The sequence below is a fragment of the Ictalurus punctatus genome, chromosome 12 (assembly GCF_001660625.3).
Source record: "Ictalurus punctatus breed USDA103 chromosome 12, Coco_2.0, whole genome shotgun sequence".
NCBI lineage: Eukaryota > Metazoa > Chordata > Actinopteri > Siluriformes > Ictaluridae > Ictalurus > Ictalurus punctatus.
Genome location: NC_030427.2, coordinates 33,631,553 through 33,659,049, shown reverse-complemented (window position 1 = coordinate 33,659,049; position 27,497 = coordinate 33,631,553). Strand labels below are relative to the sequence as shown.

At 38.6% G+C, this 27,497-nt stretch overlaps 2 protein-coding genes and 1 long non-coding RNA gene across 6 annotated transcripts; 1 reads left to right on the top strand and 2 right to left on the bottom strand.

Moving 5' to 3' along the window:
• Window positions 1-102: 102 nt before the first annotated feature.
• On the bottom strand, window positions 103-13,919 carry LOC124625983 (interferon-induced very large GTPase 1). 4 transcript variants are annotated; one of them, XM_017480905.3, is made up of 6 exons: window positions 13,839-13,919; window positions 13,382-13,471; window positions 8,892-8,965; window positions 6,834-7,707; window positions 6,373-6,440; window positions 103-5,542 (listed from the first exon to the last, which is right to left on the bottom strand). In XM_017480905.3, the coding sequence occupies exons 2-6, from the start codon at window positions 13,428-13,430 to the stop codon at window positions 665-667; spliced, it is 5,943 nt and encodes a 1,980-aa protein (XP_017336394.1). In that variant the 5' UTR covers window positions 13,431-13,471; window positions 13,839-13,919; the 3' UTR covers window positions 103-664. The 4 variants fall into 4 exon arrangements, with proteins under 4 accessions (XP_017336394.1, XP_017336395.1, XP_017336398.1 ...); XM_017480906.3 differs by having other exon boundaries at window positions 13,382-13,541; window positions 13,839-13,882; XM_017480909.3 differs by lacking the exon at window positions 13,839-13,919 and adding an exon at window positions 13,725-13,798.
• LOC128634284 (uncharacterized) lies at window positions 7,714-9,270 on the top strand. The gene is made up of 2 exons (XR_008397625.1): window positions 7,714-8,061; window positions 8,368-9,270. It is a non-coding gene; the product is annotated as an uncharacterized LOC128634284 (long non-coding RNA).
• A 1,033-nt stretch (window positions 13,920-14,952) lies between the features above and the next one.
• Window positions 14,953-26,692, bottom strand: LOC108272484 (interferon-induced very large GTPase 1). Its single transcript, XM_017480912.3, has 5 exons — window positions 26,560-26,692; window positions 23,409-23,506; window positions 22,719-23,321; window positions 21,310-21,374; window positions 14,953-21,008 (listed from the first exon to the last, which is right to left on the bottom strand). The coding sequence occupies exons 2-5, from the start codon at window positions 23,410-23,412 to the stop codon at window positions 16,314-16,316; spliced, it is 5,367 nt and encodes a 1,788-aa protein (XP_017336401.1). The 5' UTR covers window positions 23,413-23,506; window positions 26,560-26,692; the 3' UTR covers window positions 14,953-16,313.
• Between the last annotated feature and the right edge of the window lie 805 nt (window positions 26,693-27,497).

Below are 27,497 nucleotides of genomic sequence, written 5' to 3'. Positions count from 1 at the left end.
TGTTTAGAAAATTGGATATGTTTTTACTGTCCCAATAATGCAGTTTTGAACAGTATTGTTGCTTAATTTAATCTATTATTATTTACACTTTTAAAAGCCAGCATGTTTAACTTGCTCTTTATTACTTATATGTTAAAAGTGAAAATGGCCATCAAGTGAAAAACATACATTTATTTTCTTAAACAATATATTTTATTTCATACAACAGATCAGCATCCTGAAAACTTGCACAACAGTTCTTATATGTGTAGTATTTTTGCATGTATTAATAGTAACAGTTATATTAAGTAAGGCCTAAATTAAAATGAACAGCAGTCATAATTATTAGTATTTAGAGGAGAAATGTCTGATCAAACTGCAGAATGTAACCTCTCTATTCAGCAATATATAAAACGTCAACAGGACGCATTGATGAATGACGCTAAAGACACCAGGAAATATTGAAAGATACTGAAAAACACTCCAAAATACCTGAAGGTTTTGCCTGCTTTTAGAGTCATACCAGAACTCTGTATGCGAGGTGTGCTCCCAGTCCTATTCTTGAAGGTTTATTTATTTATTTATGAGTTACATTTTATTCTGGTTATCATTTCTCTCACATTAGGTGTATCTGTTCCAGTTTTCCACTCAAATATCCATGGCATTACAGCACTAATGGTAATTATTACAACTCATTTAAGCTTTCAATGGCTCTATATTTAGTGATATCTCTCCATTCAAGAGGAATCTCTCCATTCCCTGTGAATTTTCTCTTGTAGTGCTTTTCCAGATCTTCTTGGAACCTGCACAGAAACCACTTCCAGTAGGGCACCTCAGACGTGTCAGGGCTGATGTTCCACTTGGCATATTCTCTGCCTGCTTTTCTGTACTCTTTAAAAGTAAACACACCCTCAGATGTACGGAAAAACAAGTTACTTGAAACAGCAGTTGTGCAGAAATCAACTCCAAGATTTTCTGTAAACATGAAAGACCATCCATTGATTCCACAGTTGCGATGGAAACGGACACGGTGATCTCCATCATGATCCTCCATTGTGTTGGTACAGATGGCATTACAGAATGGACACTGAACCCAGCAGCACTGACAGAGATGTTCAATCAGAACCTTCTGTGGTTTCTTCCTGAACATTTCCTGTTTGAGGTCAGAAATGGTTTTGACTTCACTGCATAACTTTGCCACGGTGTCAGTCAGGCCCTTCTGTACAACCTCTTGAAGAAAGCCAAGGTCTGTAATTTCTTTCTGCTCTGGACATGATTCTTCTTTAAACTGAAGCTCATCTTGTAGCTCTTTGGAGAAGTACTCCAGCCACATGTCGATGTTTCCATTTCTTTTATTGACGTCTTCTGTTGCTTTATTGACGGCGTCCATCACACACTTTCCCTTTGACTTTATGTTAGCTTTGACAGTTTCCAGAACCTCCTGACATTTGTCTTCAAGCAAGTATTTATTTACTTCGTTGGTAATAAAATGATTAAAATGTTCTTTGGGCTTGTGAAGGTATTCAATATAGTTCTCAAAGTTTTCTTCTTCCGCTAGTGCTGTTAGAATGTGTTTTTCCAGATTTGACCTGTTTCCACTGAATGCTGGAACATCACGTTTCATTTTCTCAGCTACATCAATGGCAGTTTGGTCGTACGCTGCCTGCAGTATAGACGGCTCAAGTTTATCCACAATTAATTCACCAAACACTGCTGCTGAGGTCGCACCATTGTAGTAGTTCTTGAAGATATTGAAGTACTGAGGTTTCTGTTTTTTCAGGTAGAGTCTGACATTATTTGCTTCCTTGAATTTCATGTGAAGCTTGGTAAATTGGTCAGCAGCAAAAATACAGACATGAAGGCAGAGGTCTACAGTGAATTCCTTTTTGAGTGTATACCAAGATATCTTCTGATGATGTGCATTAATGCTGGTTTTGACAGACTCAATTATTTGTTGGATGTAGCTGTGATTATACCCAAGCTCTGCACTGGACATTCTCTGGATTTCATTCTTACTTTGTTGGAATACATTATTTACAAGGGCCCTTAACTGATCATTATCCTTTGATGATAACATATTTGCTGAAGGCTTGTTTTCTGGTTTTGTAATTGAACGACGTATTGCTGAATAAAGTGTGCTGCACGTATTACTTACAAAGTGGCGTGCGTGACGCAATCGACCAGGTTTCTCATTTTCATCCACATTTACATCTATATCTGTTAGATTCTCCTCTGTTGGAAGGGGCTCTTGAGACTTTTTGAAAACTACATAATCTGAATAATCTCCTAAGGCATCAAGTTTTTTGTAACTTTCCAGATTCTGTTGATCACAGACAAATGACAGCTCATATGTTTCAGACAAAATTTTTGTTACATCTCCAAAAACATCGATGTCACCAACCATGGGTGCATCCTGCGTCAGTTCAGAGAGCCATGTGGACCAAACATCATCAAATTGGTTCTCGAGTGCATTTTCATCTGTTTGATTGTTTTTCAGATTGAAAGCAAGCTCTTTACTCAGTTTAAAGAGTTTGTTTTCATACCTTGTCTTTTCTTCATCAACTTTCTCTCTTGCAACTTTTTGTTGATAAACATGATCTAATTTTCTTTTCGTCACTTCCACAAGTTCATTGTAAAGATCCACGATTTTTCTTTCAAACCTTTCTTTCCATTGGATCAAAATATCTTTATCATGGTCGTCCCTGAAAAAGTGATCTACTGTCTTATCTACTTCTTTTTTCAACACTGTCATTTGTGCCGCAAGATCCTTTCCCTCAATCCTCAAAAACCGTTCATTGTTGACTCTGTTAAGCAGTTTGTTCTCAACTGTAAGCATGGCACTCCTTAGACTCCAGGTCCATTTAGTGTATTCATGCTCAAGTTTCCTGTACACTGCAATCTCTAGAGTGTTTCTGAAGCTAAACACAAAATTTTCATTTAGAAGTGCATTCCACAAATCGTTGATGCTTGATTTAAATTGTGAAAGTGTCACACCACGGTGTGTGGATATTTTTGACATAATCTTTCTTCTTAGCTCATTAATATTTTCACTGTATGATGGGTTTGGTGGTGCCATCGGCGGGCTGCCCTCCCAGAGTTGTGCAAAATACCTAACATCACTTTGTACATCAAACGCAATGATATCACTAAAATACCGAGCATCGCCATCTTCTTCTTTAGATGCTAGCTTGGTCATGTCATCCAGTTTTTCCTGCAAGCGTCTCCTTCCTTCCATAGTTTTCTCCCTAGCAGTGATGTCTCCAACATTCTGATGGACAAACAAACAGCTGGGATTCAGTCTGACCTTCTTCATCCTAAGGAAGGCCTGAACAACAATCTGAAGGATGTCCTGCATGTCAGCAGGGTTCTCTCCAAAGATGTTGATCAAGGTCAAGTTTCCAAGACCAACAACGAATGTGGCGAGTTCATTGTCATGATGTATGGTTGTCTTCTCAGCCTGCTCTAAGGCTCGGAGACCTTCAGTGTCAACAACTAGAATGTAGTCAAACTTCAGCTTGTTCTTCATCTCCTCTGACACTCTGACCAGCTGCATGAAGGCTCCTCTGGTGCACCTTCCAGCACTGACAGCAAACTCTAGTCCAAACATGGCATTCAGCATGGTGGATTTCCCTGAGCTCTGAATCCCCAGAACTGACAGCACAAACACTCTCTGGTCTCCCAGTATCTTCACAAGTTCATCTAGAACTGCTGAAACCCAGGTCAGAGGAACATGAGCAGCATCTCCATCCATTATTTCCAGTGGGTATCCGGTCACTATGATTTCTGCAGCTATCTGAGGAAGAGATGAGAAGTTTATTTTTGCCTCATTTGTTACTTCTGTGCTTTGTACTGATGTATAGGCTTCAAAAACCTGCCCCATTTCTCTAAGGATGTGTTCTACACCAAAGGTGGCAGCGTTCAAGTCTTTGGAAATCTTTTCAAGTTTTGCTTGTTGCTCGCTGAATGATGGTGACATATTGTGTTTTTTCTTCAAATCCAACACCCTGGACCATTGTTCATCATATTCATGATGAAGTGAGGACAGACAATCTGAAGTGCAACTGTCCAGTAGCATTCCAACCCACTTGAGAAAATAGACTCTTTCATTTTCTGTTAATACATTTAGGCTCTCAAGAAAAAGTTTTATAAGACAACTGAAATTTAGTTTATGCTGCTGATGGCGTATTTGATTCATTTCCTGTTTTATAGACATTTTGTGGTTTTCTAGGTGTCCCATTAAGCGGAAGAGTTTTTTGTTCTCTTGACACCAGTCATGCCACAGTTTTCCCTGACAGGGCAAGTATTTTTCTTTGATCTTGGGCAGATTTTCATTGTTAAACAGGCGCATGAGCTGGTTTGCTGCTTCCTTTGCTCTTTTGCATTCTCCTTTCTCTTCATCCACAACTATATTAGGTTGCTTGGCAACATTCTCAAGTTTAAAAGTAGATGATTTTATGCACTCTTTGATTGTTCTTCTTAATTCCTCAGCCACATCAGATTGACTTCTATCTTTCAAACCAATTCTGTATTTTCCTTCCCACAGTTCCTCTCCAACTGATTCACTGTCAGTAAGAAGGAAAATGAGAGGCTTTGTGGCTTTTGAGAGCTCCTCAATTATTGCCCTATTGCTTTCATCCTTGCAAAGTGTAGATAGAAGTATGACGTTTACTGTGGACATTTCTGTCACGATCTCACGCTGAATGGTATTGGTTCCTGCATCTCCATGAAAGTTACAGAAGGCAACACAGTGAGTAAGCCAATCAGAGTTCTTACCAGATGGGCAATACCAAGCAATTTCAACAACTCCATTCATCAAAAGTCTAGTTTTGCTGTCCTGGGGGCAGTTCCTGTCAAAAAATGTATGATATCGATCATTGATTAAGTTATTCATTAGCTGTGACTTGGACGAGGACACAGATCCCAACCTGAGGAAGGCCACCATTGGAGTTTCTACTCCAACTATTGATTTGCATTTGCTTGTTGTTTTACCTGTATCATCTGTTGATTTCCAACTTTTTTTAATTTGTCGAAAAGTCCACAAGGGAAATTCAATTTCCCCCGTGGTGGGGCTGGGCACAAGCAGAGGTACAGCATATTGACATTGTGAGAGCTTTGTTACCATTAACTGTCGAAGAAAGTTGTCTGCACTGTGAAAAGCAGCCATCTGAATATCCATTGGGTGAACCTGGACCTTCTCTACTGCCGCACTACCCACTGTCTCACTGTCAAAGAGGACAGTAAATATATCTTTAGATTTTTTGGTGTTGCACTGAATGTTGGTTTTAGCGACTTGCTGTCTAATTGGGATATATCTTGCGGTGTAGTCCATCATGATCAGCCTGCGTAGGAAAGTGTGAACTAAATCCTTTTCAGCACATGGTTCATGACATTTCAATGAAGATGCTGTTATTTTGAGAAATTCACCGGTCTTCAGTGGATGCTCAGTATCAAGATTGAGTCTGCTGAAAAGCTGTCTTATGTTTTCATTTCCAAACTTATCTTCTTCTGTGTTTTCGTTTTGTCCATCTCTTGACTGATTATCTTCAGACTCTGGTGCTTGTCCCTGTGAAGTATACAATATTAATTTACAATTCACTTCCATGTAATACTCAAATGAACGCATGTTTAAAAAAAAAAACATTTGTTGATGGCAACTTGTAATTTAACACACATATGATTAAAGTGATTAAGCCTTCAGGAATATTAGAATGTAAGAGGTTATGCTTTCATTAAACCTTTATGAGGACATTTTTTATGTCAGATTTAAGATATAATAAATCTTGATTTCTGACATGCAGATGGTGGTTCAGAATTTGGCATAACTTGTGAATCTGTGTATGAATCATCATGAATCCCACCCTGTTTTGTGTCCTCAGTTGAGGCTGGATGTTGGTGATCTAATGATGTAGGGAATGTTTTCTTTGCACATACCGTGCCTCATAAAACCAATTAAGTATCATTTAAATAATACAGTTTATCTGAGTATTACTGCTGACCTCATGCATCCCTTTATTGTCATAATTTAACACCTAATAAATGGCTACTTAATGTATGATAATGTCCCATTTGACAAAGCACAAGACGTCTCAAGCTGATTCCATGAACATGACACAGTTCAGTGAACTTCAGTGACTTCCCCAGTCACCTGATCTGAATCTAAGAGCACCTTTGTGGTAGAAAGGGAGATTCACAGCAAGAGCTTACTGAGATTCTTGAGAAAGGCCTGCCAGTTACCCTGAGATTTAAGACCTGATCTAGATGCATGGGCTCATTTTTAAACTATGGTATATAGATAATATGGTGTAACTATATTATGACACACAGAAGGCAAATACAGGAATTTTTAGTGTGATTCTACATGTTACAGGAAGCCAGAGAAGTGACTTCAGTTACCTTTCTGTGTTCAACCTTTTTACTGCCAAAAGATTCTTCATCCTCATCTGACAGTTGAACCATATGGTCTGAAAATACAAAAATGATGCAATAATACAAACCTAAATTTGTGTATAATCTGTATAAATAGTATAACATACAAACATATTGACCTTCTAGTGTTCTGATGTATTAATACTATCAATGACCGCTCTGCTTTTCCGCAAAAAAAAAATATAGAAGAACTGAATATATAATTATCCTTGAATAATTGAATCATTAAATATTCATGAAAAAGGGAATTATTGAAGAGACCATAAATTAAAGAGCTTACATTGCATATAGAAATAAAATATTAAACAGTAACTTTACATTTGAGTTAATATCAGATGGCCTTCTTCAGAAACAGAATATGCAGCATATAAGGAATGACTTACAATATAATAGAGAATAAAAAATAAAATAAGAAAATATTCACTCACCATGTTTGTGCCCCCCCTCGTCTTGCTTGTGTTCTTTAGTCTTTAATTCTGTGCTGTAGATCTCAGCAGTGTAGCAGCACTGATTGTTCTCAGAGACGAGATGATCAATCTTCTCCAGCAGTGTTCTCATTTCTGATTGGTTGTTCATGCTCTTGCTGCATGTGCAGTACCTGTCACCGCACTTCTTCATCAGTTCCTCTAGAACAGTGTTGTTCTTCAGGTCATCTATGATGGTGTCACACTCCTCCTCTCTCTCATAAGTGAACAGAATCATCACAAAGGACAGAGCATGTTCTCCAAATGTTCTTTCCAGCCAATCAAGTCCCATCTTATCATTATCTGTAAATTGTCCTAGTTTCAGGACAAAGATGAAGGACTGGATGCTGTTTTCACTGACTAACTGACCAGTGATGTGGTCCACATGGTCCAGGTATAGATCACCCTCATGCAAGTCCAGTATATTGACCACTGACAAAACACGTCCTGACACTTTTATATTTCTGGGGATGTGAGCCTGATCTGGAGGAACATGTTCTGCTCCAAGCAGTATATTTTCATCTCCAAAGTGGACTGCAGAGGTGTTTCCAAACAGCACAAGAGTGAAATTGGAGGAATCAGATCCCCCTACAGGCATTTCTTCAGTACCGTCTTCTTGTGATGGTTCAGCTGTTTGAGGTGCTCCAGTGGCTGTGCTAATATGTTTTAAACTACCATCAGCTTGGCTGTGTTCAGGAGCTACTCTGGACATTTCTGTATAAATAACAGCAACCCTTTTCAACCCTTCATGCTCATCAGCTTGGGAATGTCTGAATGTTGTGGGACAGTTTATTCCAGCTTGCGATGTCAGTGGGTTCTTCTGTGTGTCTTTATTATCCTTAAACAAAAGTAATGATTTATTATAGACAGTATTATTTATTAACAAATAAAAATTCTCAATTATTCATAAATTTAGATTATACTAATTTGCAAAGATCAGCACGTTATATAAGACAATCCAACTTCCTGTTTTCCCACTACTTCCTATTTTCCTGTACTTCACACTGTCTTTAATAGCAGTAATATTATAGAGCAGTACACACACATGCACACACAGAAACCAGGTCATATTTAATATGTTTGTAATATTCTGGGTTTGTGTGCAGTTACACAGTGCTAAGGAGATAAACCGACTCTCCACCTTCCCGTTCCCTCCTCACATAAACTCCATCAACCGACGAGTCAACACTGAGTATATCTCTCTATCTATCTCTCTCACTCTCTCTCTCTCTCACACACACACACATACATTCCTGTAACTTCAATAGTGTAGATCAAAGTATTTGTTCCTGTGATGTAGATAAAGATAAACAAGATGACATGCCAATAAACAGACAAACACAGCCTCAATGCTCTGTCTGTCTGTCTGTCTCTGTGTGTGTGTGTGTGTGTGTGTGTGTGTGTGTGTGTGTGTGTGTGTGTGTGTGTGTGTGTGTGTGTGTGTGTGTGTGTGTGTGTGTGTGTGTGTGTGTGTGTGTGTGTGTGTGTTCTGTTTCAGGTTTGATTTGGATTCATGGGGCAGTGATGAAACAGAAAACATCACAGGTTTGGAACTGCCTGGTGTGTGTGTGTGTGTGATATTTCAATTCAATTCAATTGTATTTGTATAGCGCTTTTTACAATAGACATTGTCTCAAAGCAGCTTTACAGAAATATCAACACGGTATACAGATATTAAAGGTGTGAATTTATCCCAACTGAGTGAGCCACTGAGTGGCGACGGTGGCAAGGAAAAACTCCCTAAGATGTTTTAAGAGGAAGGAACCTTGAGAGGAACCCGACTCAGAAGGAACCCGTCCTCATCTGGGTAACAACAGATAGTGTGAAAAAGTTAATTATGGATTTATATGAAGTCTGTTTGGCCTTAGGAGCAGCCGTAGTCCCAGCAGTCTGGAATTGGAGTAGATTTGAGCTCCATCCAGAGGCAGAAAGGATCTGGATCTCTAGTATCTCCATAAAATCGTGTGGGGCTCAGCAGAAGGAGAGAGGGAGAGAAAAGATTATTATGTAATCTGTACCCACCTCGTAATTTCCTGATATCATTTGGTTTTCCACACTTGTAATGGTCTCATCTGTGTGTTCATAGCTACTGAAATCTTAATGAAACAAAAAAAGCAGATGTTATTTTAAAGTTATGACTTTTTTTCAAAATTGTCAACCGTTTACCAATCATGTTCAAGATCCTATGACATCACTATGATCTAGAGGTTCATAATATTGTGATAAAATTAAACATGGTAAATAGATAGATAGACAGATAGTTCAATTTGCAAGAATGAAAAACACAGAACAGTAAAGATGTTAATATATATTTCAGAAACTGAAAGGTGGTATGCATTATGTAACAGGTTTTGCCATTTACTTAAACTCTTCAGGTGTACTAAGGGGTACTACATTTTGACTCTTTGACTCAGCGCATGCGTTAGCTGCGACGGCACGGTCGGTGCGTTGTGTGTGTGTTTGTTTGTTGTTGCTTGTCTGTTTGTCTACGGCTGAAACATCATGGGGAATTGGACAAGTTGGATTTGGATTATTTCTATAACTATATGGATTGTTAGTGACTGCGCGGTTTGGACTATTCAATTAAATGATGTTAGAGCAGGGAATGGATTCGCCTATTCACGGGAGGAACTTTTACTCCTTCGTAACTCTATCCACTGCCAACTGAACCCATCTATTGCCATTCCGCTGGATAGAACACCAACAACTGCCTTAAAGAGGAAACGAGGAAGGTGACGAGGGGTGCGTTGCAGACTTAGAAGGCGTCCTTTTAAACCTCCACTACACTCAATCGTCCTTTCAAACATTCGTTCATTGAAAAACAAAATGGACTTTTTGCATGCGAAATGTCTCACGGATGTATCGTTCAGGGAGGCATGTGTTCTCGCTTTGACAGAGTCCTGGCTGGATAAGTCTGTCCCGAATACCGAGGTTAACCTGGACGGTTTTGAGATCTTTCGGGTAGACAGAACCAGTAATTTGGGGAAAGAGCGTGGAGGTGGTGTGTATGTACATCAACTCGCGGTGGTGTACTAACATCAAAGTACACAGGAAATCTTGTTATCCGGACCTGGAGCTGCTCCCCTGTCCGCCCGTGCCTTTTACCTCTCCAGGGAGTTCTCAAATGTTGTGCTTAGCTGTTTTTATGTTCCACCAAGCGCTAATGTCAAGGCAGCGGCTGAGCAGATAGCGTATAATACACAGACTATGCTCAGCAAATACCTGGATGCTCCAGTACTACTTCTTGGAGACTTCAACAGCTGTCGGCTTGATTACGCACAGCCAGCCTTCAATCAATACGTAGATGTACCAATAAGATTTAATAAAACTAGATTTATGTTACAGTAATATCCCAGAAGCCTATAAAGCTAGAGCTCTCTCACCGCTAGGATTACCGGATCATAATGTTATCCATTTACTTCCTGTTTACAAACAACAGCTGAAACAACGCAGGCCTGTAACACATAGCGTCCCTCAATGGTCGGAGGATGCTATTGCATGCCTTCAACACTGCGTTGCGTGTACAGACTGTCTTTGATGGAGAGCTTGATGAGCAGTCTTCAGTTATTACTGATTACATTAAATTCTGTATGGATTCCTTGATACTGGTAACGACTACCAGAACATACCCAAATTCAAAACCTTGGATCAACTCATCTCTAAAATCTCTTTTCCACAAGAGAAAACTTGCCTTTAAGCAAAAGGACTTTGCTGGTCTAAAAATCATTCATCAGGACATCAAAACTGAAATATTCAAGGCTAAAAAGAAGTATAAAAACAAATTGGAGCAGGACTTTGCAAATATGAACATCAAACAGTCTTTTCAGCGAGTCAGGTCTCTTACTGGACAAGCCGTTTAACAGACTGTCTCTGTACCAGATCCCACCACCTTTGCTGCTAATCTTAATAATTTCTATGCCCGGTTTGATACCTCTGATTTTTCAGCAGAGTGTGATAGCCTTTTGGATTCGTTGCCTTCTCAAGAGCTGGATTATGAGCCCCTTCTAACTAAGCAGGATGTCTATTTCCAGCTCATTAAGTGCAAATTGAATAAGGCTCCCGGGCCAGGTCGGGTCTTGAAAACCTGCGCTCTAGAATTACCCCCCATTCTTCATTCACTTTTTCTTCGATCACATTGTACTTCAACAATACCAGTCACATAGTAAACATCAGTTGTTATTCCTGTTCCTAAAAAACCACATCCAACAGAGTTAAATCACTACACGTTTCAGCCTGTCCACGGTGGCTTAGTGGTTAGCATGTTCGCCTCAGACCACCAGGGTCGGGGGTTTGATTCCCGCGGCTTTGTGTATGTGGAGTTTGCACGTTGTCCCCATGCTATGGGGGCTGGCATGACTAAAGTGTCCATAGAGTATGAATGTGTGTGTGAATTTGTATTTGAATATAAACAGAAGAGAGGTACAGAGGATGCAATGGCTTGCCTCTTGCACTGTCTACTTCAACACCTGGACATTCTTGGAAATTATGCCAGATGTCTTTTCATTGACTTTAGCTCCGCCGTGAACTCAATTCAGCTTCATCAGGTAATCAGGAAACTACAGTGTCTGCAAGTTCCATCACCACTAGTACATCGGATTTATAATTTCCTTTCTAACAGACCAGAAGTGGTAAAGGTGGACAATGCATTATCGCCCATTATTGTTCTCAACACTTGTGGCATCCCTCTGTACTTAGTCCACTTCTTTATATTCTCTATACAAATGACTGTCAGAGTCCAGGCACCACCACTCATTACTTTAAATATGCAGATGATACTGCCATTCTTGCATTGCTTAATAAGGGCAATGATTCTTTTTTGGACTATCAATGCTCCATAGCACATTTTAGTACATGGTGATAACTTTCTCCACCTTAATATCAAAAAGACTAAGGAACTGGTTTTTAGTTCTTCCAAAACACTGACCCATCCTTCCAGTCTTACCATTAACGGAGAGATGGTTGAAAGTGTGGAGCATTTCAGATATCTGGGCATTACATTGGATAATCATCTCAACTTCAATCAGCACACTCTAGGGATTTACAAGTGCTGTCAACAGTGACTCACAGTTATTCGTAAACTTAAATATCTGTCTGTTCAGCCTAGTCTGCTTCTTCTGTACCGAAGTATTACTGAACCGGTTCTTATGTATGGTGCCATTTGTTTTTTCCATATGCTAACAGTAACCAATAAGAAGAAACTTTTGAAATGACTGTGTCAGTTCATATACGTTCCGGAAGGCACATAAAATTTTGAATGACCCAAACCACCCACTTTATAAATATTTCAACCCCCTTCCTTCTGGCCACAAGTACAGACTACCCATGTGCAGAAAGGCCAGCTATGGTAGGAGTTTTGTTCCTATGGCTATACGAGCATTAAACACATTGGTACTCAGCCATTGTGATGCCAGATGCATCTGTGGTATGATGATCCTGATGTTTTTCTTTTTGTCCCCTTCTCCCCTCTATGCCTGTGATTGTTTATAACAGTCTATATGTATGATGTTGTGTTTTTGTACGCACCACTGTGGAAAGAAATTTCCTCTTTGAGGACCAATAAATTATCTATCTATCTATCTATCTACATTTAGGTTGAAAAAATTTTGGAACCCCTTTTCTACATTCTGTGTACAATAATGTACAACATACATGAAAAGAAGCCACACTCTAGTGTGATACACATGATTGGACATAATTACACATGAACATGAGTCTGATGGTATACGGTATGTGGGAAATGGAAGTCTTGATAAGTGTAGTTCATTAAGTAATGAAATTGCTGACATAAAATCCTAACTGACATTAACCATATTTACATGCACACATTCTCACCAGTCTGAATGAATTCAGTCCAATTGCAAAGTCTGTGTTTATATGAATGTTACGTATAATCTGATCTAAAGTACGTGCATACCAAATGCCATCTAATTGTTATTATTAAATGCACAGTGATAAGAAGAGTTTATGAGTGCAGCAAAGTCACTTACATGTACTTAGCAATATTAAAGGTCAAAATGAAAAGTTTTACTCTTTTGTACCAGGTGCATGTGTTGGATCCTCGCTGAATGTCTAGCGAACACCTTGAGAAATGTCAAACCGACTTTACTGAGGTACTGACCGTCCTGAGGTACTCACTTCCTGCCTCAAAATGATAGTTTGATGCCCATCACAGCTTATTAAATGAATTACAATGTGCCCTATGAGATGTATTTTCTGTACAGGACAGTTTTATGGCACCAGGAGCACATCATGACCCAAACATGTGCAGATTTTGATTGTGCAACAATGAGATAAGGTTTACACAGTTATACACTAACCCTCCTGTTCTGTCAGACAGAAATTTCATTAGGATTGGCTTTAGTCAGGTTATTATATTCAGATTGAAGCATTTACATGAACATTTTTATTCTGATTGAGCCCTCAGATTATTAGACTGCACATAAATATAGCTACTGTTCACATAGTGGTTGTTGGTGAAGTTACCATGATCTGAGGTTATGTTATGTACTTACTGGTGAGGTCTTCTGTGTCCATTTCATCTTCTGGATCGTGATCTGTCATGATTTCAGTGTCCTTAGCAGTTTTAAGCTTATACGTCGGTCCTGCGTCAGAAGCAGATAAGAGTATGTGAAAGCTCTGCTGTTACTCCTTCAGAGGTAACGACCTCAAAGCCTGAGGAATGTTATTACAGAAGGTTAAAGTTGGCAGCAATGACTATAAAACTGACTGTAAACAGGTACCTCTGGCGTATTTATCACACTAACATGATTAATTCGAGATAGGTTAATGTATGACATTGGACATGCACGTAAATGATGCTTAAAAAAATCTAAAGCGTTACATTTGATCTCGTACTTTAGAAAGCGTAATCCATGTTAAATAACTATCAGACATGAGCACTGTATTGAGCACTTTCGCTTCCCAAAACAGGAAAGAGTGAAGAATAACACGAATAAAAGGAAATCAGACCTGAGTAGTAGGGCGTCTCCCGGGATTTAAACCGAAAGTACCGAGCTGAACATGTACTGGTCACGTGCGCGTCGATTTCTTAAAATCACATGATCTACCCGAAACTTCCTTACATTTGAACAACATTTTACTTTTACATTATTTTAATTATTGTGTTTTTACCTATTCTAATTTATAGAAGTAATATATAGAAACATGGTGGTTAACAATTATATAGCTTACGTTCTGGTGAAAAAAATCGTTTAAAATAAAACTAACCAAATCAGTGTGATGAAAGTGTGTAAAACTCACGCAAATTTAAATTATATAGAAATAGTAAACATTGGCATGAAATAACGACTTTTACACCCTTTATAGTGCACTATACATCAGCATACAGAGGGGAAATATAGTGCAGCTTAGAGACTGAGACTAGTTTGTGATTAACTAGTTTACCTAGTTTAACTAGTGATTAACTAGTTTGGTGCTGAATTTACGCATTAAAACTTTACTGAAGTGGTAATAAGTCACCTATAGGTGGCGCTGTTTATTAAGGTCTGCTATAAACTTATCCGGTCTGTTTTATTCTCAATATTATTCCTCTGTTCAGGTTTATCTCTGCACAAACAAATTAATAATAAAACGAGTGCACACACTGGGGATTTTACCTTTATTCAACACCAACCCTACATTGTCCTTTCTTTATTTAAAAAATAAAATAACATTACTCAGGCTCTTACACCTCTACCCTGTGCACTTTGGTTTTCTAGAACTCAATTAAAATATCTTGTACAGTAGCACTACTTGTATTGTTCTCTACTTGATATATTCCTTTGCTTGTATTTCCTCATTTGTAAGTCGCTTTGGATAAAAGCCTCTGCTAAATGAATAAATGTAAATTCATCTAATAAGATCTTTCTGAAGCCTGATTGTGGTCCAGACAAAATGTGGATGAAACTACATGATTATTATGATGATAATAATGATAAGTAACTTTGAATAGTTTGCTTTGTGAAGTCACAAAATAAAATCAACACTGTACTTTTAAAAAAATAATCTAGATAGTCATGCTTTCAGGATTCACCCCAAAATGGACCTGGATAAAACCCATAATAAACAAACATCAGAGGAAATATATTATTATTATTATTATTTATTTACTTAAAGAACTGTAGCTTCTTTCTTTTTTCCTTTTTTTTTTTTTTACAAAATATAAATACAACAGTTCAAAAGTGTGTTCATGTGACACACACACACACAGAGTATATTGTAACAGAGGGAGTTGTACCAAGGAAGGTCCAAATGAAAATATGTAGTAATTATTATTCCTAATTTAGAAGATAAAACAGAAATGTGTTCAGAACATTTAAATCATCAAGCAAGCTGCTTTCTATTAGCTTAGTTTTCTTATCAGGGCAACATACACCACACTCCCCTGCCCACTGAACCTGCACCAGGAAGCCAGGAAGAATGCTGCCCCCTCTGTAACAGTCCGATGCAAGTCTTCAGCACATCTTATCAAGCTGCAAGATTAATCAAATCCTGAGCAGATTGGCTGAGATGCTGGAGGAGCATGTACAGGTCATCAGCAGAGGTCATCCTACACCAGTGTGTCAGCACATCCAATTTGTCAGAGAAGGAGGGGGCAACACAAGTACCACACCAAGAGTTCCAACAAGCAAAGTTCCTTTCACAAAGGAATGTAGAATGAGAATTGATCTTGGCAGGAAGTTCCAGTTCATTGGGGAGATCACCAGCACAAGTCTATATACTGATATAGTGATGTGGTCCAATGGTTCCTCATCGAGCTAACTCTCCCCTGGGAGGAAGGAATGGAAACTGCTTTTGAGAGGAAGAGGAAGTACTCAGATCTTGTCGCTGAGTGAAAGGAGGCTGGCTATAGATCCATCATCTACCCCGTAGAAGTAGGATGCCGTGGCTTTGTTGGAACATCAACTGTTCACCTCCTGGGGATATAAGAGTAACTGGAGCAAACCAGCAGAAGGCCCTGAAAGACCTGGCTGAAGAGGGGGCTGAGAAAAGCAGCTTTTGGTTCTGTATGAGGTCAAAGGAGAAGTGTTGGGGTAGTAACACCTAACCCAAGGTCTATTTGAGAGGGGTGACAGGGATACATCCCTGCCACTGCTCCGGTACCAGGAGACCTTCCGGGCTTAAAGCATGGCTGAGTGGTATTAGTTAAATGTTGCTGAACTGATTGCACAGGTAGATGCTGGCCTGCTGTGGCATTGCTGCCTGTCGCACCTACTCCGGTGCTCATAGGATTACCGCTTTTCCTTGCCACCATGCCTAATGCAACCAAAACCTTACAGGCCTCACCAGTGGCTAAGGCTGTAGCAACCGTTAATGCATATATTATAACAGGAACTACTGATACATGAAACCAATAACACCAGAAAATACTGAAAGAAACTAAAAACATTCAAATATCTATCATATTACAGCATAAAAGACAATTAAATTCTCTTCCAGTTTATATTACAACTCATTTAAGCTTTCAATGGCTCTATCTTTAGTGATATCTCTCCATTCAAGAGGAATCTCTCCATTCCCTGTGAATTTTCTCTTGTAGTGCTTTTCCAGATCTTCTTGGAACCTGCACACAAACCACTTCCAGTAGGGCACCTCAGACGTGTCAGGGCTGATGTTCCACTTGGCATATTCTCCGCCTGCTTTTCTGTACTCTTTAAAAGTAAACACACCCTCAGATGTACGGAAAAACAAGTTACTTGAAACAGCAGTTGTGCAGAAATCAACTCCAAGATTTTCTGTAAACATGAAAGACCATCCATTGATTCCACAGTTGCGATGGAAACGGACACGGTGATCTCCATCATGATCCTCCATTGTGTTGGTACAGATGGCATTACAGAATGGACACTGAACCCAGCAGCACTGACAGAGATGTTCAATCAGAACCTTCTGTGGTTTCTTCCTGAATATTTCCTGTTTGAGGTCAGAAATGGTTTTGACTTCACTGCATAACTTTGCCACGGTGTCAGTCAGGCCCTTCTGTACAACCTCTTGAAGAAAGCCAAGGTCTGTAATTTCTTTCTGCTCTGGACATGATTCTTCTTTAAACTGAAGCTCATCTTGTAGCTCTTTGGAGAAGTACTCCAGCCACATGTCGATGTTTCCATTTCTTTTATTGACGTCTTCTGTTGCTTTATTGACGGCGTCCATCACACACTTTCCCTTTGACTTTATGTTAGCTTTGACAGTTTCCAGAACCTCCTGACATTTGTCTTCAAGCAAGTATTTATTTACTTCGTTGGTAATAAAATGATTAAAATGTTCTTTGGGCTTGTGAAGGTATTCAATATAGTTCTCAAAGTTTTCTTCTTCCGCTAGTGCTGTTAGAATGTGTTTTTCCAGATTTGACCTGTTTCCACTGAATGCTGGAACATCACGTTTCATTTTCTCAGCTACATCAATGGCAGTTTGGTCGTACGCTGCCTGCAGTATAGACGGCTCAAGTTTATCCACAATTAATTCACCAAACACTGTTGTGGAGGTCGCACCATTGTAGTAGTTTTGGAAGATGTTGAAGTACTGAGGTTTCTGTTTCTCCAGGTATACTCCTACATCATTTGCGTTTTTGAATTTGTTGTGAAGGTCACTGAATTTGTTAGCTGCAAAGCTGCACACATGGAGGCATAGATCCACTGTGAATTCCTTCTTAAGTGTATATTTGGAGGTATTCGTTTGGTTTACTCTTACTTGGTTTTTGATGGAGGTTATTATTTCTGGGATGTAGCTCTGACTGTATCCCTGTTCTGCAATAGGTTTCTTCTGAATTTCTTGTTCAGTGTCTTTGATCAATCTTCCAATCAGTGCACTAAATAAGTGGTTATCCTCAGAGGTTAGAATAGTGGTTCTGCAGTTCTCCTCAGATGGAATGTCTCTAACTGTATGACCATGTGCCCCAGGGATTTGATCTTCTTCCTCCACATGTTCCACTGCCTGTTGATGAGGCTCTTGTTGTTTGTTTAGAATAATGTAGTCAGAGTAATCTCCTATGGAGTCAATCTTTTTGTATGCAGCCTTATTCTGTCGCTCACAGACAAAGTTTACCTCATAACTTTCTGAGAGTGTCTGTGCTACATCTCCCCATATATCGATGTTGTCAATTGAAGGTACATCTTTTGTCACCTCAGTGACCCACTTGTCCCAGACATCTTCAAAATCTGCCCTGAGTGTTTCTTCATCAGTTTCTTTACTTTTCAAAATGATTGCTAGGTCTTTGCTCTGTTTATAAAGCTTCTTTTCCCTCACAGTCTTTTCCTGGTCTATCTTTTCTCTTGCAATTTTCAGGTGTGCAACTTTATCTAACTTTCTCTTTGTTCCTTTTACAAGGTCACTGTTAAGATCCAAAATTTTTCTCTCATATTTTTCTCGCCATTGGATCAAAGTTTCTTTGTCTTTGTCTTCTTCAAAGAACTCCTTGATTGCTATTTCCACAAACAACTTTATGTCTTTCATGCCTGCCACTATGTCATTTTCCTCAATCTTTGGTTGCCTTTCATTGTTGACTCTGTTAAGCAGTTTGTTCTCAATTACCAACATGGCACTCCTAAGGTTCCAGGTCCATTTACAATATTCATTCTCTAGTTTTCTGTACACTGCAATCTCTAAAGAGTTTTTGAAGCTAAACACAAAGTTTTCATTCAGCAGTGCATTCCATAAATTGTTTAAATGAGATTTGAATTGAGAAAGACACATTACATTTGTCTTGATGTTTGAAAAGACATTTCTCTTCAGCTCATCAATATTTTCACTGTATGATGGGTTTGGTGGTGCCATCGGTGGATCGCCCTCCCAGATATGTGCAAAGTACCTAACATCATTTTGTATATCAAATGCAATGATATCACTAAAACGCTGAGCATCACAGTCTTCTTCTATAGCTGCTAGCTTGGTCATGTCATCCAGTTTTTCCTGTAAGCATCTCCTTCCTTCCATAGTTTTTTCTCCAGCAGTGATGTCACTGACATTCTGATGGACAAACATGCATCTGGGATTCAGTCTGACCTTCTTCATTCTCAGGAAGGCCTGAACAACAATCTGAAGAATATCCTGCATCTCAGCAGGGTTCTCTCCAAAGATGTTGATCAAGGTCAGGTTTCCAAGACCAACAACGAATGTAGCAAGTTCATTGTCATGATGTATGGTTGTCTCCCCAGCCAGCTCTACGGCTTTAAGACCTTCAGTGTCAACAATTAGAATGTAGTCAAACTTCAGCTCTTCCTTCATCTCCTCTGACACTCTGACCAGCTGCATGAAGGCTCCTCTGGTGCACCTTCCAGCACTGACAGCAAACTGGAGACCAAACATGGCATTCAGCATGGTGGATTTCCCAGAGCTCTGAATCCCCAGAACTGACAGCACAAACACTCTCTTGTCTCCCAGTATCTTCACAAGTTCTTCTAGAACTGCTGAAACCCAGGTCAGAGGAACATGAGCAGCATCTCCATCCATCAGCTCCAGTGGGTATCCCGAGAGCATGACATTTGCTCCAAGCTTAGGAAGACAGTAGAAATCTTCTCTTAAAGATCCTTTCTTGTGTGTTTGTACAGAAATAAAAGACTCATATATCTGACTCATCTCCCTGAGGATATGTTCCAAACCAAAGGCTGCAGCCTTGAACTGTTTTGATATGAGCTGAAGTTGTGAAAGTCCAGAGAGCTCATCAGTGGTGTAGTTGTCAAGAAGGATTTCAAGCCATTTCAGAAAATAGTCTTTATCGCTTGCTTCTGATGAATTCAGTGTGTGAATGAACATCTCCATCAGGTTTGTGACTCCACACTCATGCTGTTGCTTACGAATCGTCTTCATTTCAGTTTGTTTTTCACACATTTTCATTTCTATGTTTTTTCCTTGAAGTCGATGTAATTCCTTGTTTTTCTGGCACCAGTCATGCCACAGTTTTCCCTGACAGGGCAGATATGTTTCCTTCATTTTGGACAGTTGCATTCCATACAATAACTGTACAATTTGGATAGCTGCTTTTTTCCCCTTCTGACATTCATCATCTTTCTCATCTGTTCTGATCTTCCTGCTTCTACCCACATTTTCAAGTCTGAATTTTGTGTGTTTTTGTTTAAAACACTTTTTGAGGGTGTTCATGAGATCTTCAGATATATCTGACTGATTTCTCTGTTTAAGACCAATTCTGAATTTCAGATTTTTTAACTGAGTTACATGTGAATTACTGTTGGTGACTAAGCAAATTAGTGGCTTTTGGCTTTCATAAAGATTTCCCAGTACTATGTTATTTTTGATGTTTTTTTGTTCAGAAAAAAGTACAACATTCACTGAGGACATTTCAGTCAGGATTTCCAGTTGCTCTTGATTAGTTTCTGCATCACCATGGAGATTACAGAATGCAACACAGTCAGGGAAATAATCCTTCCCAGATGGGTAGTACCAAGCGATCTCCACCACTCCATCCATCAGGAGCCGGTTACTGCTGCTTCCTGGGCAGTCCCAGTGGAAGAATGTGTCATGTTTCTTATTGATCAAGTTATTCATCAGCTGAGACTTGGATGAAGATACATAACCGAACCTGAAAAATGCCACCATTGGAGTTTCTGCCTCAGAAATCGACATGGTTTTGTTGATAACTTTACCAGAGGAGTCTGTGGTCTTCCAGCTCTTTCTGATTTGGCGAAAGGTCCACAGAGGAAACTCGATCTCTCTGGTGAAGGGATTGGGCACCAGCAGAGGCAGAGCGTACTGACACTGAGCCAGTTTATTCATTATTAGCTGCTTTAGGAAATGATCTGAGCAGTGAAACACTGCCATCTGGACATCCATGGGGTGAACAATCTGTTTTTTTGCAAGATCAGAAGTTGATGCGAAGTCTGTGTCAAGAAAAAATGACAAAGTGTTCTTCTGATCATCATCCACTGGTTCTGGTGAAACGTCATCCTCTTCACTGGTTTGTTTATCAACTGAAATGTACCTTGCCTTGTAGTTCACCATCAGCAGCTTTTGTAGGAAAGCTAAATGTAATGAAGATTCTTGGTACTGTAATGATAGTTTTGTTATTTGAAGAATATCTGCAGGTTTTATTATTTGATTGTGATTTCCTAATACTCTTGAAAATAGTTCCTTCAATTCTTCAGGAATATCTGGTCTGCAATCTGCTGCATTAAGCTCTGGTGTTTTTTCCTGTAAAACAAAACATTATCTTTAGGTATAGACAATTGATCATTGGGCACCAAAAATCACAAAAGTTGGCAGAGTGTATAGATTATTTAGCATCAATGGGATGTCTATTTTTAGACATCAGGGAGGTGACAAAGGGGCTAAAGCACAGTAAGGCATAGCATCATATAGTTCTGCATATAACACAGCTGTATTTGTAGAACATTTAGTTTGAGTGTAGTCTATTTAATGATTAGTCACTTAATTATATGATTACATTATTGTGTAGAGCCTGTGGACAGTTGTGGACAGTCGAACTACTTACTTTAGGCTGATTGGTTAGATTCTCTTTGATATCCATATCTTCTTGTAGCAGAAGCCTATTAAATGCTAAGTACACAAAAACATTATTTATTCAGTCAAATTGCAAGATCTAAGCATGACATGTTCATAAGGTGCCTCTTTTCCACCAAATTATTTGCTCAGATTTCCTATAACAGCTCCCCATTCATCTGTATGAAGTGAAAATATCTACGAGCACTACCAAGTTGCAAACTGCTTCTGAAACCAAGGTAAGCATGAGAACTCTTCATTAGAATCTTCAGGGATTGGGTTTTCATGGCAGCTGCATAAAATCCCACTACTAAATAATTACCACTGTGCTTCCACTGGCAAGCTCTTAGTATTCCCGCACCATTTAGCTACTGGCTCTTACCAGTCAGATTCTCTGCTGCCTGCCTGTATCTTGACCCCTGGACTGCGCACCCGCTTTTTTTTTTAAACCCACCCTAAGGTGTATATTTACGGTAGATCCCAAATGCTTAGTTTCCCCCTAGTGATAAAGAATTATATAAAAGAGAAATGAATCACTGACCATCCTTCACTGGGAGTCAAGAGAGTAAAATTAGCTGTCCTCTTTGGGTGGGAGGGGCATAATATCTCTCCTCTGTCAAAGAGACACTAATGCTGTGTTTGTGATACCTTGTAAATGGTAATTTCCATGTTGTAATAACTTCATTTCACACCTCTAAATGTTCACTGTGAGAATTAGATAAAAAAAAAAAACATGAATGCCTCCATGAAACTGTGCCTTTTGTTTACTCTGTCAGAGCAGGTAAAACTCATGAACAGCTACTTTACTGCATGTTTACAGTTACAGGCCTGAGTGATTATTCAGACTAGACAAGCTAGTCAGCGGACAATTGCAAGTAGCATTAGCAAGAAGCTAGCCGGTTAACATTAGTGATAACTCTACTGTTGATGATTATCTTCTCAAAACAGTGATTAGTATGGTCAGTGTTGTAGATTTAACCAAGTGCTTTGTCTGTATATGAACTGATCTAAAGCCAATACTGTTATAAACCCATTTACAGAGAAAGGGGAGTTCACAGTTTGAACAGCTGAGGAGGCATTTTCGGTCATTTTTAACGGTTTTAGGCGGGAATTACTTTGCCTCAAACAGTCAGTCATCTGTGAGCTCATGTATGTGAAAGACAGCCGGTGAACAGATGTGGAATTTGGCTTCACATTTCTCAAATGAAGCATGTATTTGCTCCAGCTGGTGGCTGTCATGTGACGGGGGTTGAGGTAGCTAGTGGTGGGAATTGGCGAGACCAAACTGGGTTAAAAAAAAAATCTCTTTCCCTCATTTTATAAAAGTTATATGATAGAACAAGAATATGAGAAGTATGAAGAATTTAAATACTGTATATTTGCCCTGTAATATTTATATACCTGTTTGCTGAGTGAAGGCTGTGTTGTAGATCTCAACAGTGTAGCAGCGCTGATTATTATCAGAGGTGAGGCGGTCAATCTTCCCTAGCAGTGGTCTCAATTCTGATTGGTTGTTCATGCTCTTGCTGCATGTGTGGTACCTGCCTCCACATTGCCGTGTCAGTTGCTCTAGAACACTGTTTTTCTTCAAGTCATCTACAATGGTGTCACACTCCTCCTCTCTCTCATAAGTGAATAGAATCATCACAAAAGAAAGAGCATCTTCTCCAAATGTGTTTTTCAGCCATTCTAGTCCCAATTTATTAGTGTCTGTTAACCGGTTCAGTTGAAGCACAAAGATGAAAGCATGGATTTCATTTTCTTTAACAAGTCTACTAATGAACTGATGCATGATGTGTTGAGAGAATTCAGTCTCTTCCAAGCCAAGGATATTGATGACAGAAACATTACGTCCTGATACCATTCTTGATACAGGGACAATCTGAGAGAACTCTGTGTTGTTTACAATGGGTAGGTCTTGTCCAAGTAGTACATTTTCAGGTCCAAAGTGGACTGCAGAGGTGTTTCCAAACAGCACAAAATTGACTCTGGACTCCGGTTGGGCTAAAACACAATAACACAATGTTGTGTTAAGCTCCAGAAAATCCAGCACAGAAGCAGACCAGTAATAACCAGTTCTTAAATTCTTACCCATTTTACTGCCTGATCCACACTAGGACTTGGTGGTAGTGGTGTTATTTACTCGTTCTGTGTGTGTGTTAGCTCAGGTCATCTTACTTCAGTGTTCACTGTTCAGAAACATAAATTATGATTGTTTCATTTTAGTGAAAAAAGGAAATTAATTTTTAACTTTCCTTCCTTTTATGCACGCACACTTACTTTCCCTCTAGAGTTCTAATCTATTCATTCATGTTTTTCTGATTATTATTATTTTTCACCAATGTGAAAAATACTGGCCAATGTGGTTTGTTAAAATTAACCTGGACCTTCTAAATCTACCATGTTCGGCTGATTAGCTTTTTAGCCATGGTTATTATAATAAAAAAGGCCTAGCTTTTTCAGGAGGTCCCTCATATTTTCTGCATGTGTACACAGTAATATTTTATTACAAAACTCTAGGAAGGAAATTTATGTTTATTTATTTATGTTATGTATAGATAAAATTATGTAGTGGCAGCCATGCTCATGTATTAAATGATGGATGCTTTATGGATTTTACTACCATATAGACATCTGCAAACAGTTAACTTTCTATAATGAGAAAGTAATATAGTTATATATTACACATTTATGAAGTTTACAGTAACATGCTGGGAAAAAAAAAATCTCTGTAAACCTAATTTATCTGACATTATGGCTGGAGTAATCGACCATTGCTGTTATTTGGCTTTCTGAGCCTATCACCTATGAGGATTGAGCTAAACCTGCTTTTTTATCTGTCTATAGAGAAATGTATTTACTTGGGACGACTAGTCAGCGCCAAGATAAGAATATTTACTCTTTATTCTGTTGTTCCACAGTGATGGAAATATTGAACTGTTTTTCTTTATTTAAATAAATGTTTCAGGTTCATTAATGAGCTTTTTCTTATGCAGATATCACCAATTCCAACATGATTAAAAAAACTAAAGTTAAATGCGGACTACACAAATTCCAGAATCACAGACTTGCTGGACACTCACTACACTTTAATCACTTGTGGGCGGTTGTTTTGTGGATGAATGGGTTTGTATATAACACCATCACTTATAGGTTCACACATTTCTCCAACATTCACCTGGAGAGCTCTCCTCTAATCATACCTCATCCCCCAAATCCCCCTTTCTCACAATAATATACCTCAGCTCTATCTATCATGTGACTTGGTAACTATCACTATTTTTTGTTAAACAAATAAAACTAGAAATAAGAGAAAATGGTAATGACGGATTAATTGGGAAATCGTGGACAGCAAAGATTGTCTGTTCTGCAAAGTGAACTGGAGGTATAATGCTAAAATCTGCTTTTTTATACTGTGCAGCACAATTGTTTTTATTTTTGATGTTCCTAACAATCATTTAGGTTTAACAAACCAAATAGTCAAAACCAAAAGATGCGGAGCCCCAAAATTAGTCAACAACCGTGAAATTAGGGCTAAAATGCAAGGTTGTAGGTTTGCATATGGACGGTACGGACATGTCCCTACCAATATTTTGGGAGGGCAGAATTGTCCCTACCAATATTTGTGCGAACTCGTTCACATTATCTTTGGAATGAAGTCATGTAAATTCCATAGCATACTCTCAAAGAAGCTCCAGGATTTAGGCATGCTAGCATTGATTGGCTGAAAGGGAGGTGGCGGGGCTATCTGAAGGCTCACCTTAAATGCAAATATCGAACTGCCAGTGTAGAGTACAGACACGAAATTTAGTCTTTCCGATGAATTTACGCCCTTTCCTCTATTGCCACATAAAGTATTTTCCCCATGCCAACACGTTTTGTACTTTGTAGATATCATGCCACCAAAAAAACGACGAGACATCAGGAGCTTTTTCCCCACCCAAAGCATAAGTAATAGGTAGTAAACTAACTGTCCAGTAGACACATTGATTTAAAATGAAAACCTGTTAGTGACCAAACGTCACCAGCCTTGCACTGTGGAAAGTAATGTCAGCTGATGTTAGTTAACCGTGTTAAAATATGTGCATATATAAAATTATGTTGAGTTGAATTTTAGTCTAGAAATCCCATGAAAATGTCATCGTTTAATGAATGAGTTTAAATGCAGGAAACCCAGCAGAAGGCTGAAGTAGAGCAGGATGAAACAGCTGCATCTTCAGGGTTTCAGGTGAGGGTTTGTAGGGAGGCATCAGCATTAAAGTCAGTCTTTAGGATGTTCAGCAAATATACAGTATAACCTTTGAAAGTCAACATATTGGTCATGAGTATGTTTTGAAAAAAATCTTACATCAAAACAACATAAGATCCTATTCACTCAATATTAACATTTCCCTCAAAAATAAATGGGATCCAAAGTTTAACTATATGTTTATGTTTCTTCATCAGTGCATAATTTTATTACACTCAGAAACTCAGAAATCAAGTAGGCCTAAAGATGCCATAGGGCAGGTTGAGGGAGAAGCAGCTGGACCTTCAGGGCTTCAGGTGAGGGTTAGGTTTGATCTGTTGCTTTGTTTAATTTGTATTTAAATGTAAATACAGATCTTAATGTAAATATAGATGTTATATTTTAATAAACTAGTTGGTTGTCAACATTAAACAGTTCTCTTTTTTTCTGGCGTGGGTGGGTGTCGCTACCAATATTGAGACCAAACCTATGCCCTTGCTAAAATGTGATTAGTAAAGTCATGTAGTGTGCACTAGTCTTAAGTGCAATACCCTTTATACTATAATCCTGTCTTAAATGTGTGAAGAGAGCAGTGAGATATGCTGTGTTAAGGCAGAAGTTAAATTACTAATAGAATATTTACTGTATAGTAAGTTTTGTTTGATAGAAAAAATATTTTGGAAATCTTTACTATAAACAATATATTATTAATAAATGTTAATCAGTAGCTTTGATTACAAATTCATTTACTGTTGTTTTGCATTTGTTTCTTTTCCCACAATTCTGTATGAACACGTAAGGTCACATTTTGTTCTTCCTTCTGAGCCACACCCACATAGTTTCTGCTGGAACTTGTCCAAATTGTTAAACCAAGAGATTTAAATAAAAAGAAGGTTCAGTATATGATATATTTATTTATCTTATATAGAAGTATACCTAAGCTATAATGCCATTCCACAGATTTATAAAACAATTAAAGAGAAGTTAATAAAGTGTTGAATTTAAAACTCCAACCTGTGTAAAGACCGTTTTTCAGCATTGTTCTTCCTCTTCCTGTCGCTGTCTGTCTGTTGCTGTTTGCTTTAAGTTATCTTCTCTAAGTGAAACCTGCTCTGTGGTTTATTGTGTAAGAGGTGGGGCTGAGTCACTTCTCTGAAATCACATGACACACAAAAATCTGTCTCATGCTTCATGCATAGGTAAATAAACTCTCTCATTCTCTCTCTGATTATTATTGTTCTTAACAGTGCATTGTTGAAAGGCAGTTCTTGTTTCATATAAAAGAAACACAAAAATAATAGTTCGATACTATAAACTCAAACTCTAATAGTTCCTTATTCTGTCTTGGGACATTTTAGTTGCCACATGGAAGGTAGACTCAGAATTCTACAAAACTGTTCTTAAAATGGCTACAGAAATAAACTTTTATTTCTTTTAATTGAATTATTTAGTTGTATTGAAATGGTCTATGGGATTGAGGTGATCTAAAAACTCTGATTAATAAAATAACTTTTTCAGTTCAGTGGGATTTTTGCTCATTCATGGTCTCATGATGGGTTTTGTCAAGGTGTTTTCTCTTATGTTTTCCTTAACTAGCCTTGGGTATGTTGCTTGCATGTACATAGGAGTATAAAACCCAACTGTATCCAACTTATGTTGAGAATAAGATTAAGACTACGAAACACCGTAGTTCGCAGGGTGTCTTTGCGTGCATAATAAACCATCTCTCTGTCTCTACTCTGGCTCTTGGCCTCCTGATTCTTCAAGCATCGTACCTCTGGTGAAGCTGAAGCATTTTGAACATCCAGAAAAGATTTACATCAATATCTAGGTCGCTATTTCAACACATCCTGATTTTATTATTTTACAGTTGCTCCAGTAACAAACCAAAACAGAAACCTCTTTCACTTTCATTAACAAACTGTCAGAACAGATCCTGTGCTCGTGTATCT